The sequence below is a fragment of the Eriocheir sinensis genome, chromosome 39, assembly GCF_024679095.1.
Source record: "Eriocheir sinensis breed Jianghai 21 chromosome 39, ASM2467909v1, whole genome shotgun sequence".
NCBI classification, from domain to species: Eukaryota; Metazoa; Arthropoda; class Malacostraca; order Decapoda; family Varunidae; genus Eriocheir; species Eriocheir sinensis.
Window position 1 is genome coordinate 10,590,356 of NC_066547.1, and position 14,554 is coordinate 10,604,909.

The following is a 14,554-nucleotide window of genomic DNA, read 5'->3' on the forward strand; positions in this document are numbered from 1 at the left end:
GCAGGTAAACATTACGTGGCACACAAGCACACATGCTACATTCATGCCTTTCATATCAAAATATTATACCACATAGATATTTGAGGGAAAAATAATGTGATTCAGCGTATATGGAGCAAGGAATTAATATAAAAGTTGAAAAATAACTCCCGTGAAGTGCGGCGGGCCAGCTGATGTGACAGGTAAACAATCATGGAGAACGGGGCGGATCCTGCGGCGGCTCCGGGGCTCCAGGCCGGCGAGGGGCAGGCCGGGGCGGGCGAGCAGGCGGAGATAGTGAACGAGGAGATAACGAACAAGGAACACCAGACAGAGGAGCCCCCCATAAAGCCTGCTGAGAACGGCCTGCAGGTGCACTGGGGCTTCTCCCTGCCGGACCTGTACCGGATCGCCCTCAAGTTCTACAAAGGTGCGTGGCGGGGCTGGGGGGGGCGGGCCTGGCCTCCACCTGATGCTAGATTGCTCATTAACCTCTCTGTTGGGTAATACTGACGAGAAGGTAGCCATTCGTGCTAAGTTAGTACTTACATTGTTTATTCTCTTTACCTAGGTCCCTTAATGCAGTGCAGTCAGAAATGACTTCCGGATAATACAAGGGGGGGTTGTTAGATAGTTTATATTAGGTCAACCCAGTAGCAGCGATGGGCCAAATTTGTGGCTTTACCGTGTAGCAGCGACAGGCCAAATTGTGCCATGATATAAACCCCCCAAAATAGATGATACAGAAACTAATCACAAATGCTGGTAAATCTTAGGAGGAAGTGCTTGAAGCAGGTGGTGTGGTAATTACAACATTTCTAGCATGTACGACGGGGTTTTGACAAGCGGACAGGCGTGTTTGTCACAAGGGGTGTATTTTTCCACACTGGCCTCATGATTTCTTCCAAGTCGATGAGACTGTGAGCTCTGGGGTGAAGAAAGGGAAGAGCCCACGCAGAAAAATACACCCCTTGTGACATAAACACGCCTGTCCGCTTGTCAAAACCCCGTCTACGTGCTTGAAATGTTGTAATTACCACCACACCATGCCCTAAATGCGCACCCGCTAGGAGCAGGTACTCCTAAGATTTACCCAAATGCTTTTATATATATTGTGAAATGGTTTGTATGAGTGATGATTTTTCTCATTTTTCTCACTTAAAGGGACCATTAAGAAATATGATCCTCGCTGCTACTGGGTTAAGCTAGGTTAGGTTAGTTTAAATGTATTTCGCATTCAGTGTAAACTGCTGGAAATACGCAGCGCGGTACAGGACAGGGCAGCGGCGGAGTTGGTCCACTACGCGGGAAGGTGGTAATGGATGGGAGCAGGGTGGCAGCGAGTGCACCTCATGCATTGAAAAGTCAATCTTTTAGTGATTTCTGGAAAAATAATAATAACTCCATAATAAAAAGCATCATATTTTGTCCAGAAACAAGCTGTGTCAGTTACTGTCTCAAAAAAAAGGGCTATCCTCTCCTCAATATTTACATGTTTAATTAAGGCTATTAATTTTACAAAACCCCTTTAACTTCTTCAATTAATAGTATAAAACCTCTGAAGGCACTGGGTTTGACCTACACCTGAACCAAGATTCCTTTAGAACCTTCATTTATAAGCTATTATGTGAACTTCTGAAATTCATAGTTACCGTATGCAGGTAAATGTATAGTTCATCTCCTCTCACCTCAAAATACCACCTACACCTTCTTGTTATGGTTAAAGGGTAAAAATACATGCTCTTTATTCATATTATAGAGGCACACATGGTTAGAAACTAACCCAACCTAAGCAAACTTTACCGCTGCCCTTACTGTCTCTTACACATCAGTGACGCTTGCGTGAGGTTGTTAGGTTAGAACTAGTTAAGTTAGGTCAGGTTATGTTAGATTTAATTATTTGTGATACATAAGTAATATGCATTGTGCTGCACCATTGATTGTTGTCATTGGCGGTTGACAGGCGTACTTTTTGTATATATGTTTATGATGCAAATTGATTTGAACGATATTCCAGCTATGATAGCATATTCAATGAGGCAAGGATACTCTTTACAGAGCCACAATTTACAGAACAGTATGTAGTACTGGTCTTGCCATCACTATTTTATGGTAATAAGGTTTATATGATTAGGGCGGTTAGGTTCAGGTCAGTTTATATTAGTTAAAATATGGTTCGGAGGAGGGTTTAAGCTGAATTTTAGTAGGAGGCAGCATTCCCTGACATGAAGAGACTGAAATGCAATACACATTTCAGCTGTTTCTATTAAACAGCTGTGAGGCAAAGTAATGTGTAGTCACAAACAGACAGACTTCATAAATACCATCTGTTTTTTGTTAATGTGATCAAATCCTGTCGTTGTTTGGGATGCTTGGCCTCTTTAACACAAGGTTGTTTCTGGGCTACCAAGTAACTAGCTAATTAATGGTGAACATATGATACACCTGGGGGGCACATCGCTTCACTCACTCACTCCCAACATTCTTGATGGTCCCCCTGAGTAAGCCCCCATGCTGCTACCCTGTTCAAGTACCATCATTTATTCCAAATATATTTTTTGACAAAAGATCAAACTGACACAGTTGATACATGTGCTTAGTTGATTCACTAAAAGGGTCAAATATCACAGGTCACATATCACTAGAAGGCTGGTGACTATGATTAAGATTAAAATCACAAAATATTTGTGGTTAAAAGTAAATTAGAAAAAAATAGGTGGCAGGTGTGCTTGCAAATCTGATCTTCAACTAGACACATTAAGCTGATCTGTATGAGATGCAGCTCATTTTCATATCCAAGGGAAGCACTGATGAAGATCGATACATGAGATGAAGGTAATGAGTTGAGGACGATGAATCGATTACCTAAATTGGAAACCTTAAAGGAGTTACAACCCCTGATGATGGCTATTTGTGAATAAAAATGTTTAAAATCTTCCATTTACACTCTGTCTAGTGGTCTAAGAAAGTGTTGATCTTGAAGCTAATAAGAGTATTCTAATGACAGAGAAAGAGGGCAAGGCAGTTCACCTGGGCTATGCGGAGAAGTGCGCTTTTGTCGGGCTGACGCAGCAGGTGACCCATGGTCCATTTGATCCCACCTCATCGCCTCCCATTGGTGTTCTGGACGTGGTGGGCAAAGATAGGAGGTGAGGAGTTATTCTTCTTCTTAAATGCATTTTCTGAATTGTTGTATTATTGGTAGTCATGGTTACCATTCCAAATGCTGTAAAGATGAGATTCACTATATATATATATATATATATATATATATATATATATATATATATATATATATATATATATATATATATATAATATATATATATATATATATATATATATATATATATATATATATATATATATATATATATATATATATATTTTTTTTTTTTTTAAGAATTAATACATATATACTACTGAATAGAATAAAAATACTTTTTACACTCTATGAACTACTTTTCAGAGACTAAACAAAGTTTCTCATCTTGTACTCTAATTTTGATAGACTTTTTCCTTGTTGACCAACTCCATCCCTTCACCTTTGTCCTCACAATATTGCAGGTTACCTTTGTCCTCACAATATTGCAGGTTGGCCTGGCAAGCACTTGGGCCCATGACAAGAGAGGAAGCCAAGCAGCAGTTTATTAACAAACTCTCAGATCTTGTGCCAACCTTCCGCCCGTACGTGGAGGCTATGTGGGCGGACAAACTGGAGAAGGAGAGACTAGCGTAAGTAGCAAGGGTAATTTTTTTGTTCTTTTAACCCTTTCATGTCAGAGGTGCTTGCAAAACCTGCGAGTTAACGCTTGACTTCAGCTGAATCTGTGTGCAACCAGTCATGCTGAGAATTTTTACTTCGACTGCTTGTAGCAAAATTATTAATCATCCTAAAGAGGTGAATTTACTCATGTTGTGAGGCTTAGAAATTGTATTTTAACATACTCTGTACAAAAAACAATTTATGCAAAATGAAATATAAAGATCATTCATTCATTCATCTCATTGATGCCTGCTCCTAGGAGCTCCCACCAGGGGATGGCCACGGCAGAAGAGTTTCCATCTTTCTCTATTCAGACACTCCCTCCCTGAGTGGAAATTAGCCGACATGCAAAAAGTGTACACTTTACTTATAAAATTATATTATAAATCATATTTAAGATAAAGTACATTTCCTGACCTCATAACATTGCTGAATAAACTTATTTTCCAATGATGTGTAATGTATTGTATTTAGACCAATAATATTGCAAAAGAATGAACATAAAACTTTTTAGTGTTTGGCACTGGTAAGCCTAAGCTATGGCTAGCCAAGCTCCACCCATTGTTGGGCAGTGTCACCCATCATAGCTCTCTACCATCACCTTGTCACCCAACTTGTGGCAGCCCTTGAAATATTATATATTTTTTTCTTTTAAATATTTCTCCTGATGATGGCCAAAGCCAACATCAGTATGTCTGAGCCTCGGAAGCTGATAACAACTTGGAAGTTGATGACAACCAAAGTTATCATTGGTACACGAAAGGGTAAAGACAATTTAAAGTTGAGTGAGGCCAGATCAGTGGATAAGCCAAGCAGGGTTGTACATGCTATGCATTGACCAAGGGCCCTGACATTGAAAAGTATTTAGTCCTCTTCAGCCTCTTTCACATGAGCAACATCACCACTGTAGCCCAGCATACAACAGTTCTGTGGGACTGTTTACACAGTGTGCCTCTTGGGAATAAGCCAGCAAAGAGTTAGATTCCTGTTCACAGTTATTGCCATCCAACATTGTAGGTGTATGAAATTATACTACTACCTAATTACAGACAATAAACTAAAGGCAGACATATTCATTTACATCACTGATGTATTGAGTTGTGATGGATAAATAGGTAAAATATACATATTCACACATACTTCTCATATGAACAGTATACATTCGGTAGACTGTGACTTTTTTTATTTTTTTTATGTTTTCAACTGCATATCTGCTGGCCCCAACAAAAGTTTTATTTCATTTCTTATGTGAAACAGTTGATTGGATTTGTTACTTTGGTTATTTTATGGTGTATGAATTTTGAAGCTATCTTCCTCTCTTTTACAGGAAAGAGGAAGAGGAAAGGCAAAAAGAAGAGGAAGAAAGGAGAAAATTGGAAGAGGAAGAACAAAGAAAGGAGGAGGAAGAGAGGAAAAAGCAAGAGGAGACAAAGTAAGCATTGTGATGCTAAACTCTATCTCAGAAATGTTGGCTTAAACACAGTGTTGGTCCAAGCCTCACCTAATTGAATCAATAAAATAAATAATAAAAATAGATAATGTTTGATAAAGGTAATATTTATTTTCACATTTGACCAAAATTGTTTTCTGTTTAAGAGTACAGTATAAGATTTTTGAGTGAAATTGCCACATGCCAAAGGTCAGCGATGTATGGCTCTTTCATGACCTTTGTATGGCTCCCAAGTCTTCATTTTTGTAGTCCTTGTGAGCAAGAGTCGAATTATTCTATAGTGATTGCTAATGATGCACTCTGGCCAGGTGGTTGACACCTTGTTTATTTATATAGGGAACTTGGCTGTTTATATTTCCTTCATGCTATTGTGGTTGTGCTCAGAGGGGACTGGTGCTCTTCTAATATCAGTAATACTGTTTGTTATTAGGAATCCATTGCTGGTCACATAAAAATATTTGAAACAATACTAACAGTGGATCATTATTGATAAATAGTTGGTACTTTTTCTTCATGCTCACAGCCAAGCACAAAAAAAGCAATAGTCACCATGTGCTCTAGCTGATGAATGTCCCATGAGTTATGGTCAGTTTGTAGAAAATGGTGGTATGGTGGAATTTCAATTATCCAGAAATTTGTACAGAAAATCTTAAAATCTGGAAACTTGGGGTCTGCCAAATCAGGGGCCTACTGTATAAGGAGAGTAAATTATACTTCATGTCTCAACAATAAGAATGCTCAAGTATTTATGGTAACTCACTAAAAAGGATCACTCAAAACTCATGAAGAATACAGTAATATCCTTTTCTAACACTGGCAATGTTATACTAATATTCATGACTTTATTTCCACAGACGACAGATCCAGGAAGCACTCAACCAACAAACATACGACCAGTTCAGGAAGTACGCCGAACAACAGTATCCAGGCAACCCTGAACAGGTGAAGAACACATTCTTTGACTGATTGTTTTCATTAATTTTAGATAGGATGACTAGTAGCACAATCATTTCATGTTATCACAAATAGGGAGGCCTGCTGTGTGTGTGTGTGTGTGTGTGTGTGTGTGGTAGAGCTGTAAAATGAAGGAGGAATTTGAGAGAAAGGAAACTGTGCAAACCAGGTGAGTTGTCGATCATAAGCTCTTTAACATATGCTTGTCGATGGTACTTTGAGACTTTGTACTCTATGAGACACTCTGCTGCTAATATTCTTACAAACTACAAGGATGGACTGTATGTGTTTGGCAATGGCAGGTTTCTATTTTTGTAAAAAGGTAAAAACTTTTACATACCTTATTGACTCCCACAGCAAGCAGTTCTGATTCGGCAGCTGCAGGATCAGCACTACCAGCAGTACATGCAGCAGGTGTACCAGCAGCAGCTCCTCCTTCAGCAGCAACAACAGCAACAGCAACTGCAGCAGCAGGAACAACCTGAACTCCCCCACCATAACACTGAGGAAGTGAATGAACAGGTAAAGTGTACCAAAAGGGCTTGCAATTACTGCTCAGACAACACAACTGGTTTACACATAACTAGTGCTTGTAAATGTTCAGCAATCTTGTTTTTTTTATATGAAAAATAAATGCATCTTTACACACAAAAAAATCATTGAGTGATGTTTATTAAAATTCATACTGTCATATAATTCACTCAAGTAGTTTTATTAAAACCCATTCACTGCAAGTGACAATGTTTCCAGGGTGGCCAGGACAGCCAGACTGATGGAGGAGAGGAGAGCCCTGGCCCTGCAGAGAATGGCCATGACTCTGAGGGAGAAGGTGACTCAGAGGAGGATGAGGATGAAGGTGAGGCAATGCTGCTCCTTATTTTTGGTTAAGTATTCTTTTATTCCTTTGAGCCTGGGCACAAACAAGGACTTCATCTGTTTTCATTCAGCCTTTATGTAATGTGCATAGTGCTAATAGGTGCTCTTGAGGGGCCTGGTGGATGGCCCCAACCCATTAGTGGCACATGTAAATTTTATTTGATGTGGCTACTGTGATATATGGCCCAGCTCTAGTTTTGCAAATACAAGCAACCCCCATTGATTAACTGTTTGTCTTGACTTTCAAAATGCTTACTCTTTTCCATTGTTTCAACATGCAATCCACGGTATATTGACAATTTTTTTTTTAAATCTGTGCTAAGTATTAATTTTCCAACAATGTCCAACATTTGCCTGTCCAACAGCTGGGCTGAGGTGGGTGGAATGGGCAAGTTTGGGGCATTTTTGCTGAGGCTGGGCACACTACTTGGGCAAAGTTGTCCAGTGCAGGGCTATCAGTGACAGGTGTGAATGCGCTACACTCCACCTCCTTGAACACTTAAGCTCACACTGCCATCTTGTCCTGCAAGTTGTGCCAGTGTGGTCACGTTAGCCAAACTGTTCAGCAAATGGTGTCCAAGTAAACATGACCATGGTGAAGCAGCCAGCCCTGATGAAACAGCTGCTAGGAACTTGCCATAAGCATTTAAGAAAATTGATTTTAACTTTCCTTTTTATTTGATTTTTCTTGGGTATTTCTATGGAACGTAACCCTGTCAAATAGCTGTGGTTTCCTGAACAAAATTTATAGACTCATGTATTAGATATGGAAAAGTACCATGAAGACCATAAAAAAATGAAGATGAAAGGTGCAAAGACTGTGATCTTACTATATACATCACTGAAGGCATGTATCTCTCAGTCATAAACATACTCTTACATTGTTATCACTTGTTCAAAGGATCCACATCAGCCACACACATACACTTTGCACCATTCAGATTTATGCAAAAATATTGCTCAGTCACCCGTCTATAAGATCCAGACCAGCTCTACATGCCTCTCACCTTTCAGACTCATGCCAAAATGTTGCTCCCGCCTCCATGTGGACCAGAAGAGACATTCAGGACTTCAAGGAGTCCATCAAGCGGGAGGGAGGAGACTCTGTCATCAAAGTGGGCCATGGAGAGACTGTAACCGTAAGGCTGCTTCTGTTTTGCTTTACATCTTCACAATGCCAAACTTTTTTCCTCCCCCTCATTCCACTCATCACAAGCTTTCATTCCTTCCTCCTTTCTGTTTGACAACCTGCAGTGAAACAAGTGTTTAAAAGGTAAGCATGAAACTTAACATAATGCCTCTTTTTGCCTTTCATATTGTCTCTTTATCTGAATGTGTAGTACAGTTAGGGCCATTAATTTCTGTAATGCAGATCCAGTGATGGTACAAGAAATCAATTTTAAGTGTGAACTCTTGGAAAGAAATTGAGAGGGTGGAGTTTTCACAACTAATCCTTAATCTCTTGTTTTGTACATGGAACACAATATGAAACTGTTTCTTCCTTGCTCAATTCCCGATACTCTTTGTTGAAAACATTAATTGTTCATAGATTATATGCTGTGCAATACGACAAGCTATAAAATTAGGAAAAAAATAATGTTTGCAGATATGAGTGTTACTAAGCAAAACAGTTTTCATCTTTTAAGACCTATCTATCTGAATCTTCTGTGGTGTAGTTTTCACCACACCTAGCAACGAATCTTTGGGCCTAGCCTAGGTTTGACCTGGGGAAAACAACAGTAACCCGAGTATCACACTTGCTCTGTGTCCTGGAGGTATGGGTTCTTACCCAGAACATGCTCAAGGGCCAATGAGACAGAGATGTGGACCTTGGCCATGTGCAGTTTATTGTTGTTGTTTTATGTGGTGCCTGTAGCACCGATAGGCTTTCTTGAGGGACCTTAGGCACAGGCTAATTTTATTTATATTGGCTGCTGTGGTGTATGGCTCTTTCTTGGCCCATGCTGCCCCCCGGTGCTCCTCTTGACCGAAGTCACTGAAGTTAAGGTTGATTGAAAATTCAAACAGCATGTGGGTAGTCTTCTGGAACTCAGCAATGACTTTTTATTTTATTATTTTATTTATTTATTATTATTATTTTTTTTTTACGTGCAGCCTTTAGCACCAGTAGGCTTTTTTGAGGGGCCAGGATGGTAGTCGGCCCCAGCCCGTCATGGCACAGGCAAGTTTTTTATAGTGGCACCATCTTTTCTTGGCTCATGCACCCCCCCCCGGAGCTCGTTCTTCATTCACTTGGACGGTTTCCTCTAGAGTCCGGGTTGATGGGTGGTCTTCAGGACAGCATGTGGGTAGTCTTAAGCCACTCAGCGGTGACTGAAAAGTCCCAGGTGATAGCGGCGGATTTGAACCCCGCGTCGTCCATCACGCAGTGAATGCAGGGCCCGCACGCTAACCACTCAGCCACCACCTACCCAAACTTGACTTGAAAAATCAGCGTGTTTTGGTGGGACTTGAGCCTAATACATGCAAGGTCCTTGGGCTCACCACCCCCGCACGCCAACCACTCGGCCACCACCTCTCCAACTTTCCTTTCCTTTACTCTATATCTACATTTCCAATAACCTGTCCCTGCGCAGGAACTTTCCTGTATGAGAGGCCATGGCAGAAGTGACTGCAGCTTTCTCTGTTCCGTCACTCCCTAAGCATACTCAATCCTTCACCTGCCAACTTGTTTCAATACTTGTTCACTCCTTGTCAAATTTATCCAGTCATCATCACGATCCTCTCATTTTCTGCCAACAACACTGTATCATCTTCAAATAAAACTACCACCATGGACTGCTCTGTACCTATCACTTTTATCCTTTTGACTAAATCCCCTACTCTGGTTCTCATTTTTCTCATAGTCATTCCTTTAAATCTTCAATAGCCACAATGCCATCACTCAGCTTCCTGTTCTCATGTACAGGCACTAGCTTCCATGGAAAAAGACCAGATCCCTATAAATAAAGGCCCTCCCACACAATATACCCTCATGCCATTTAACCCACAAAGGTCCCCATGCTTCTCAGTCTCCTTTATGCATCCAGCTCAAGAACACATGAGCTACCCATTTCCCTGTCCTCCCAAAGGTTCATCTCAAGCCCACCCTTCCCACTTCTCCACTAATAAATTCTCTTCATCACCTCCTCAGGTTCGGGTCCCCACTCATGAGGACGGGACGTGCCTTTTCTGGGAGTTTGCAACAGACAGCTACGACATCGGCTTTGGTGTGTACTTCGAGTGGACGAAGGACGCCAGCAATGTAGTCTCTGTCCACATATCAGAGAGTGAGGATGAAGAAGAGGAAGAGGAGGCTGAGGGTATGGCAGTTTACCTTTCATCATTATTATTAGTGCATGAATATGTTCCTGGGAAATCTAGTAACTTTTTAACTATTGTCAAGTATAGCTTTGGTTACCTGGAAATGCCCACCCTGACACATTCAACCACAGATCATCATCTTTTTCTCTATCACCAAGTACAACAGATGGATATATTTAAGCTTTTGAATTAAGTTGTATGTTCTTCAATCTGTGTAGCCATATGGTGCAGGTGTGTGGGCAAAAAAATGATTATAAATCACACAAAATCATTTACTTCAGAGCTGGACACTGGACTCATTTCTGAAGTTTCACTTTGAGATTGATATCCAAAATCTTACTGTAGTGCAAGTGGTAACTAGCCTCTACCTCACCACTGTTCAATAACAATGAAACAAGTGCAATTTAATTTTGGTATTGAGGTTTCATACATTAGTTCATTCTGGTGATTCACTATCTTGAGATTTCTAAGGAACACGTGGTCAAACCTGATGAGACCAGAGCTTATAGCATCGTAAATTAATACTCATCTATCATCAAGTGTAGTGTATTGTTTTAAATACCTAAATGTATAAACTTTAATGTGTTGAAAAATTATTTTGCTGTACATGTGTATCTGATCATATTTGGGAACAGGTTTCCATACAACTCCTGTTATAATGTCACTGTCATATAATTAAGAACTGTGTTAGGTCTTCCAGGAATGCAGCTCCGTTGTTTAAAATGTTAGGTTGTATTACTGTCTTTGATTCATGATGTTTCTTATTGTATGCAAGCAAAAAGGATGGTTGTGGTGATGATGGTGAGGTGAAAATTATGATCAGTATTGTTTTATTGGGGAGAGATGAGTAGAGAGTGGATAGTAGCAACGCTAATGATGGTGATGCTGGGATATTTCAGTCGAGGGAGATGATGTAGAGAGGCTGGCGGGGAGGAAGGGTGAGAGTGGCCGCCCAGCACAGTCCGTCATCATACCAGTCTACCGCCGGGACTGCTACGAGGAGGTGTATGCCGGCTCCCACTCTTACCCTGGCACCGGGGTTTACCTCCTCAAGTTCGACAATTCCTACTCCTTGTGGCGCAGCAAGACCCTCTACTACCGTGTCTACTACACCAGGTGAGGCTGCCATGCTACTATCAGCATTTTCCCAGCCCCTGTCAGCCCCAGCACACCCCTACCCTGGCACCGGCATTTACCTCCTCGAGTTCAACAAGATCTCTTGCCTGTGGCACAGCAAAATTCTACCACCATCTCTAAAACAGAGTGAGTCTTCCCTGCTGTGTCCTGCCCTGCCTTCCTGCAGGAAGTCAGCCAGCACCCTGACCCATACCTGAGGGTTGGTCACTCGTGTGAAAGGATTATACCAATCTTCTTGCCTTTCATATAACATGAAGAATACATTTCAGCCAGCATTGTAATAAAAGATTTTCAAGCCATTTATGTTGCTTCCACAAGTATGTTGTGGATTATTACATATATTTTTCTGTGTATGTATTGCTTTGTTGTGGCATGTAGAGCAGAATTGATCTTGAGGTTCAAATCAAATCTTGAAGTTTCAAATACAATGAGTAAGTAAATTTGTGGTGTAAAATTGTATGCAAATATGAAATAACTAGGCTCAACAATATGGTGATTTTGCTTTCTATGTCTAAACATGCTTTATAAACCTGAAAACTTTTCTTCTCTCCCCTTCTGTCCTCTCCTCTCTGGTTGACTCAACATGCAAAGAGCTCTGTAGTGTAGGTCTGGCACACATTTCCAGCCCTTCATGGTTCATACTGGGCTTTGATTCACCCAGTTGCTTGATTCATGAAACGAATGCCCAGCTATTGGGTAAATGCCGCAGTAATGCAGATTGGAGAGCTTAAGGTTTCTTTTCTAAGTCTCAAAAAGCTTCCTTTTACAAGTTTTCTCAACAAAATACTTTCTACTTGGCTGTCATTTGCTACAATGTCACATGTATGTACAAATTTCCTCTTTCTTCTTCCCTCTTCTCAGTACCAGAAACACTGCTGAAGCATCTGTTTGAGCCGGGCCATCATCTCATAATAACCCTTCACCTGCGGAACTAACCAAGAGGCAGCTGAAGTGAATTTGTATATATAGATAATATATGAAGGTATTTTTATGTCCCTCACACCACCTGATGGCTGTCTCAGGCTCTCACATCTCCACTTTAGTCATGGTTTTATAAACACTGTTCACTGTTGTGCCGATGGAAGCTTTTTTGGCTTATTTAGATTTTTTGCATTTTTAGAGAAAATCATGATAATAGTAAGTATTCTACAATATGAAATTTTCCAGAAGGTTGGGCACTTTACAGGCAATGATATACAATTCACACGGACACATTCACTGTGAGTGTAATTATAAAATTGCTATTCTTTTCCCACAAATTTTTTGGCCTCATTTTCACTGTCCTGCTTGAAATTGATCTGATGCTTGAAAGTTTTTTTTTTTTTTTTTTTTCCCCCAAGTGTGTTTCCTTTGTAAATCCATATTTGCTGCTTGTGTTGTTGTCTGGTGCATGCACAAAACCAGTGCTTCCATGTAGAGGAGCTCAAGGGCTTGGCGTTTATGCTGCCGGGCTCATGATTAGCTTTGCTTTGAGCTGTCCTACTCCTTGCAGCACTCCACAGACTTGATCTGATTTTTGATACTTCCAGAGGCAAGAATTTTTGAGAAACAAACACTTCCTCCTTGTTGTGAACTGTGACAACTTCCAGTAACAAGAAACCAAGGGTGAACTAAGCTTTTTTCCTGAAGGCACTTCCTTCATGTGTGGTTTTATTAGAAGTTTTTAAGCTTTGCAATGTTTTCCTGAAAATTCATGGAGTATGAAATGAAAACCTTTTTAAAATGTAGAAGATGATGGTACCTTTAATTCAATTTTTTTTCTCCCATTATGTCAGAAATGCTGAAAAAACATAGGTTTAAGTCATGAAAAGTGTCAAAATGACATCTGAGGGTTAAGGACTGGAGTGATGGCTGCATCTCATTACCTATTACAGAGATAAAAGAAATATGTCAAATTTCTTACCTATAAAGCAATGTTTTGTTACAATTTTGAAATGTTTCTCTTTACATTCGTATGCAAGTTGTATTACAAGAAGTGGAAAAAAATATTTTGTACAATATTTGGTTTAAGTGCACCTAAATTATTTTCTTATGCTATTATTCATTTGAGATACAGTTATTAATCAGGATTCTGACATTCTAACTTCTTTCTTTTACATCATGTTTTTGAACATTTACAAGGTTCCATCCTATTGAATCAGCACCATCATGCATTTTAAACTGAAGGACTGAGTTCACACTGCCATTACATTTGCTTGCATTGAAGAAGAGCACCAAAAGCAAAGCTACATGCAGTGAAATCCCAAATGGTAATCATATTGGTTGAAAACAATGATCATGACCCCTTTCTGTGAACCCCAACAATAGGTTCGTGGGTTCATAAGTGGTAACTGGGTAACAATGTAAGAGTGTATTTCTTTCCTTTTGTCTAAGCCAGTCAGGTAATTTATTCTCTGGATTGCTACAAGTCAATGAGTGATGTTTGGAAAAGAATGGAAATCCAGCCCAACATCCTCTTCCTCTAGTAAATGGCAACTGAATGGAGGGGCTGGGTCTGTTTGCCTTCCTGTCTGACATGTCAAGGACTTCTGACTTGAGGGATTAAAGAAAAGCAAGGAGCATGGAGGGACTTCATACCTTCTGAGAGTGTTCCAAGTAATATGTCCAATGTGAGGGGTGGTGATTGTTGTTATTAGTTGTGCAAGATGGAGTGGTTTGCCCTAACATTCTAGACATGTTAGTTGGTTTTCTACAGGCAGACTAGTGTTGCATTATGTACTTATGAGAAGCTATGCATTGAATATTACTGTACAGTTACATTTATATCTGAGTGATGCATATTGTAAAGATAATGTTGGAAGTTTTATAATTTATGGCTATTTTTCTGCCCCCTAGGAATGAATGAATTTTCTACATGGAATATTTGCTTCAAGAAAGTTATATTTTTTTGCCATACTGCCAAAACCTACCCAGTTTTCATTGTGTTGTCTCTCTATAAAGAAAGAGGAGAATGAACTTAGGCTGCCCAAAGTTCACTGACCTTTTAAACATACACTGCATACTTAATACTACACATCCATTTAACAAGAACAAAAACTGGAAATCCCTTGTAAATATGTCTCTCACCC

The 14,554-nt window shown here is 40.0% G+C and overlaps 1 protein-coding gene across 3 annotated transcripts; it reads left to right on the forward strand.

Annotated features, from left to right (window-relative positions):
* LOC127008973 (Golgi resident protein GCP60-like) lies at positions 1 to 13,227 on the forward strand. Of its 3 annotated transcripts, none has more exons than XM_050881527.1 (11): positions 1 to 409; positions 2,987 to 3,128; positions 3,574 to 3,714; positions 5,073 to 5,177; positions 6,050 to 6,137; positions 6,507 to 6,671; positions 6,900 to 7,005; positions 8,040 to 8,164; positions 10,180 to 10,348; positions 11,249 to 11,465; positions 12,348 to 13,227. In XM_050881527.1, exons 1-11 carry the CDS (start codon positions 193 to 195, stop codon positions 12,376 to 12,378), a joined length of 1,506 nt encoding a protein of 501 aa, XP_050737484.1. In that variant the 5' UTR covers positions 1 to 192; the 3' UTR covers positions 12,379 to 13,227. The 3 variants fall into 3 exon arrangements, 2 of the variants coding, with proteins under 2 accessions (XP_050737484.1, XP_050737485.1); XR_007761492.1 differs by having other exon boundaries at positions 2 to 409; positions 11,249 to 11,612; XM_050881528.1 differs by having other exon boundaries at positions 2 to 409; positions 11,249 to 13,227.
* The last annotated feature ends 1,327 nt before the right edge of the window (positions 13,228 to 14,554 follow it).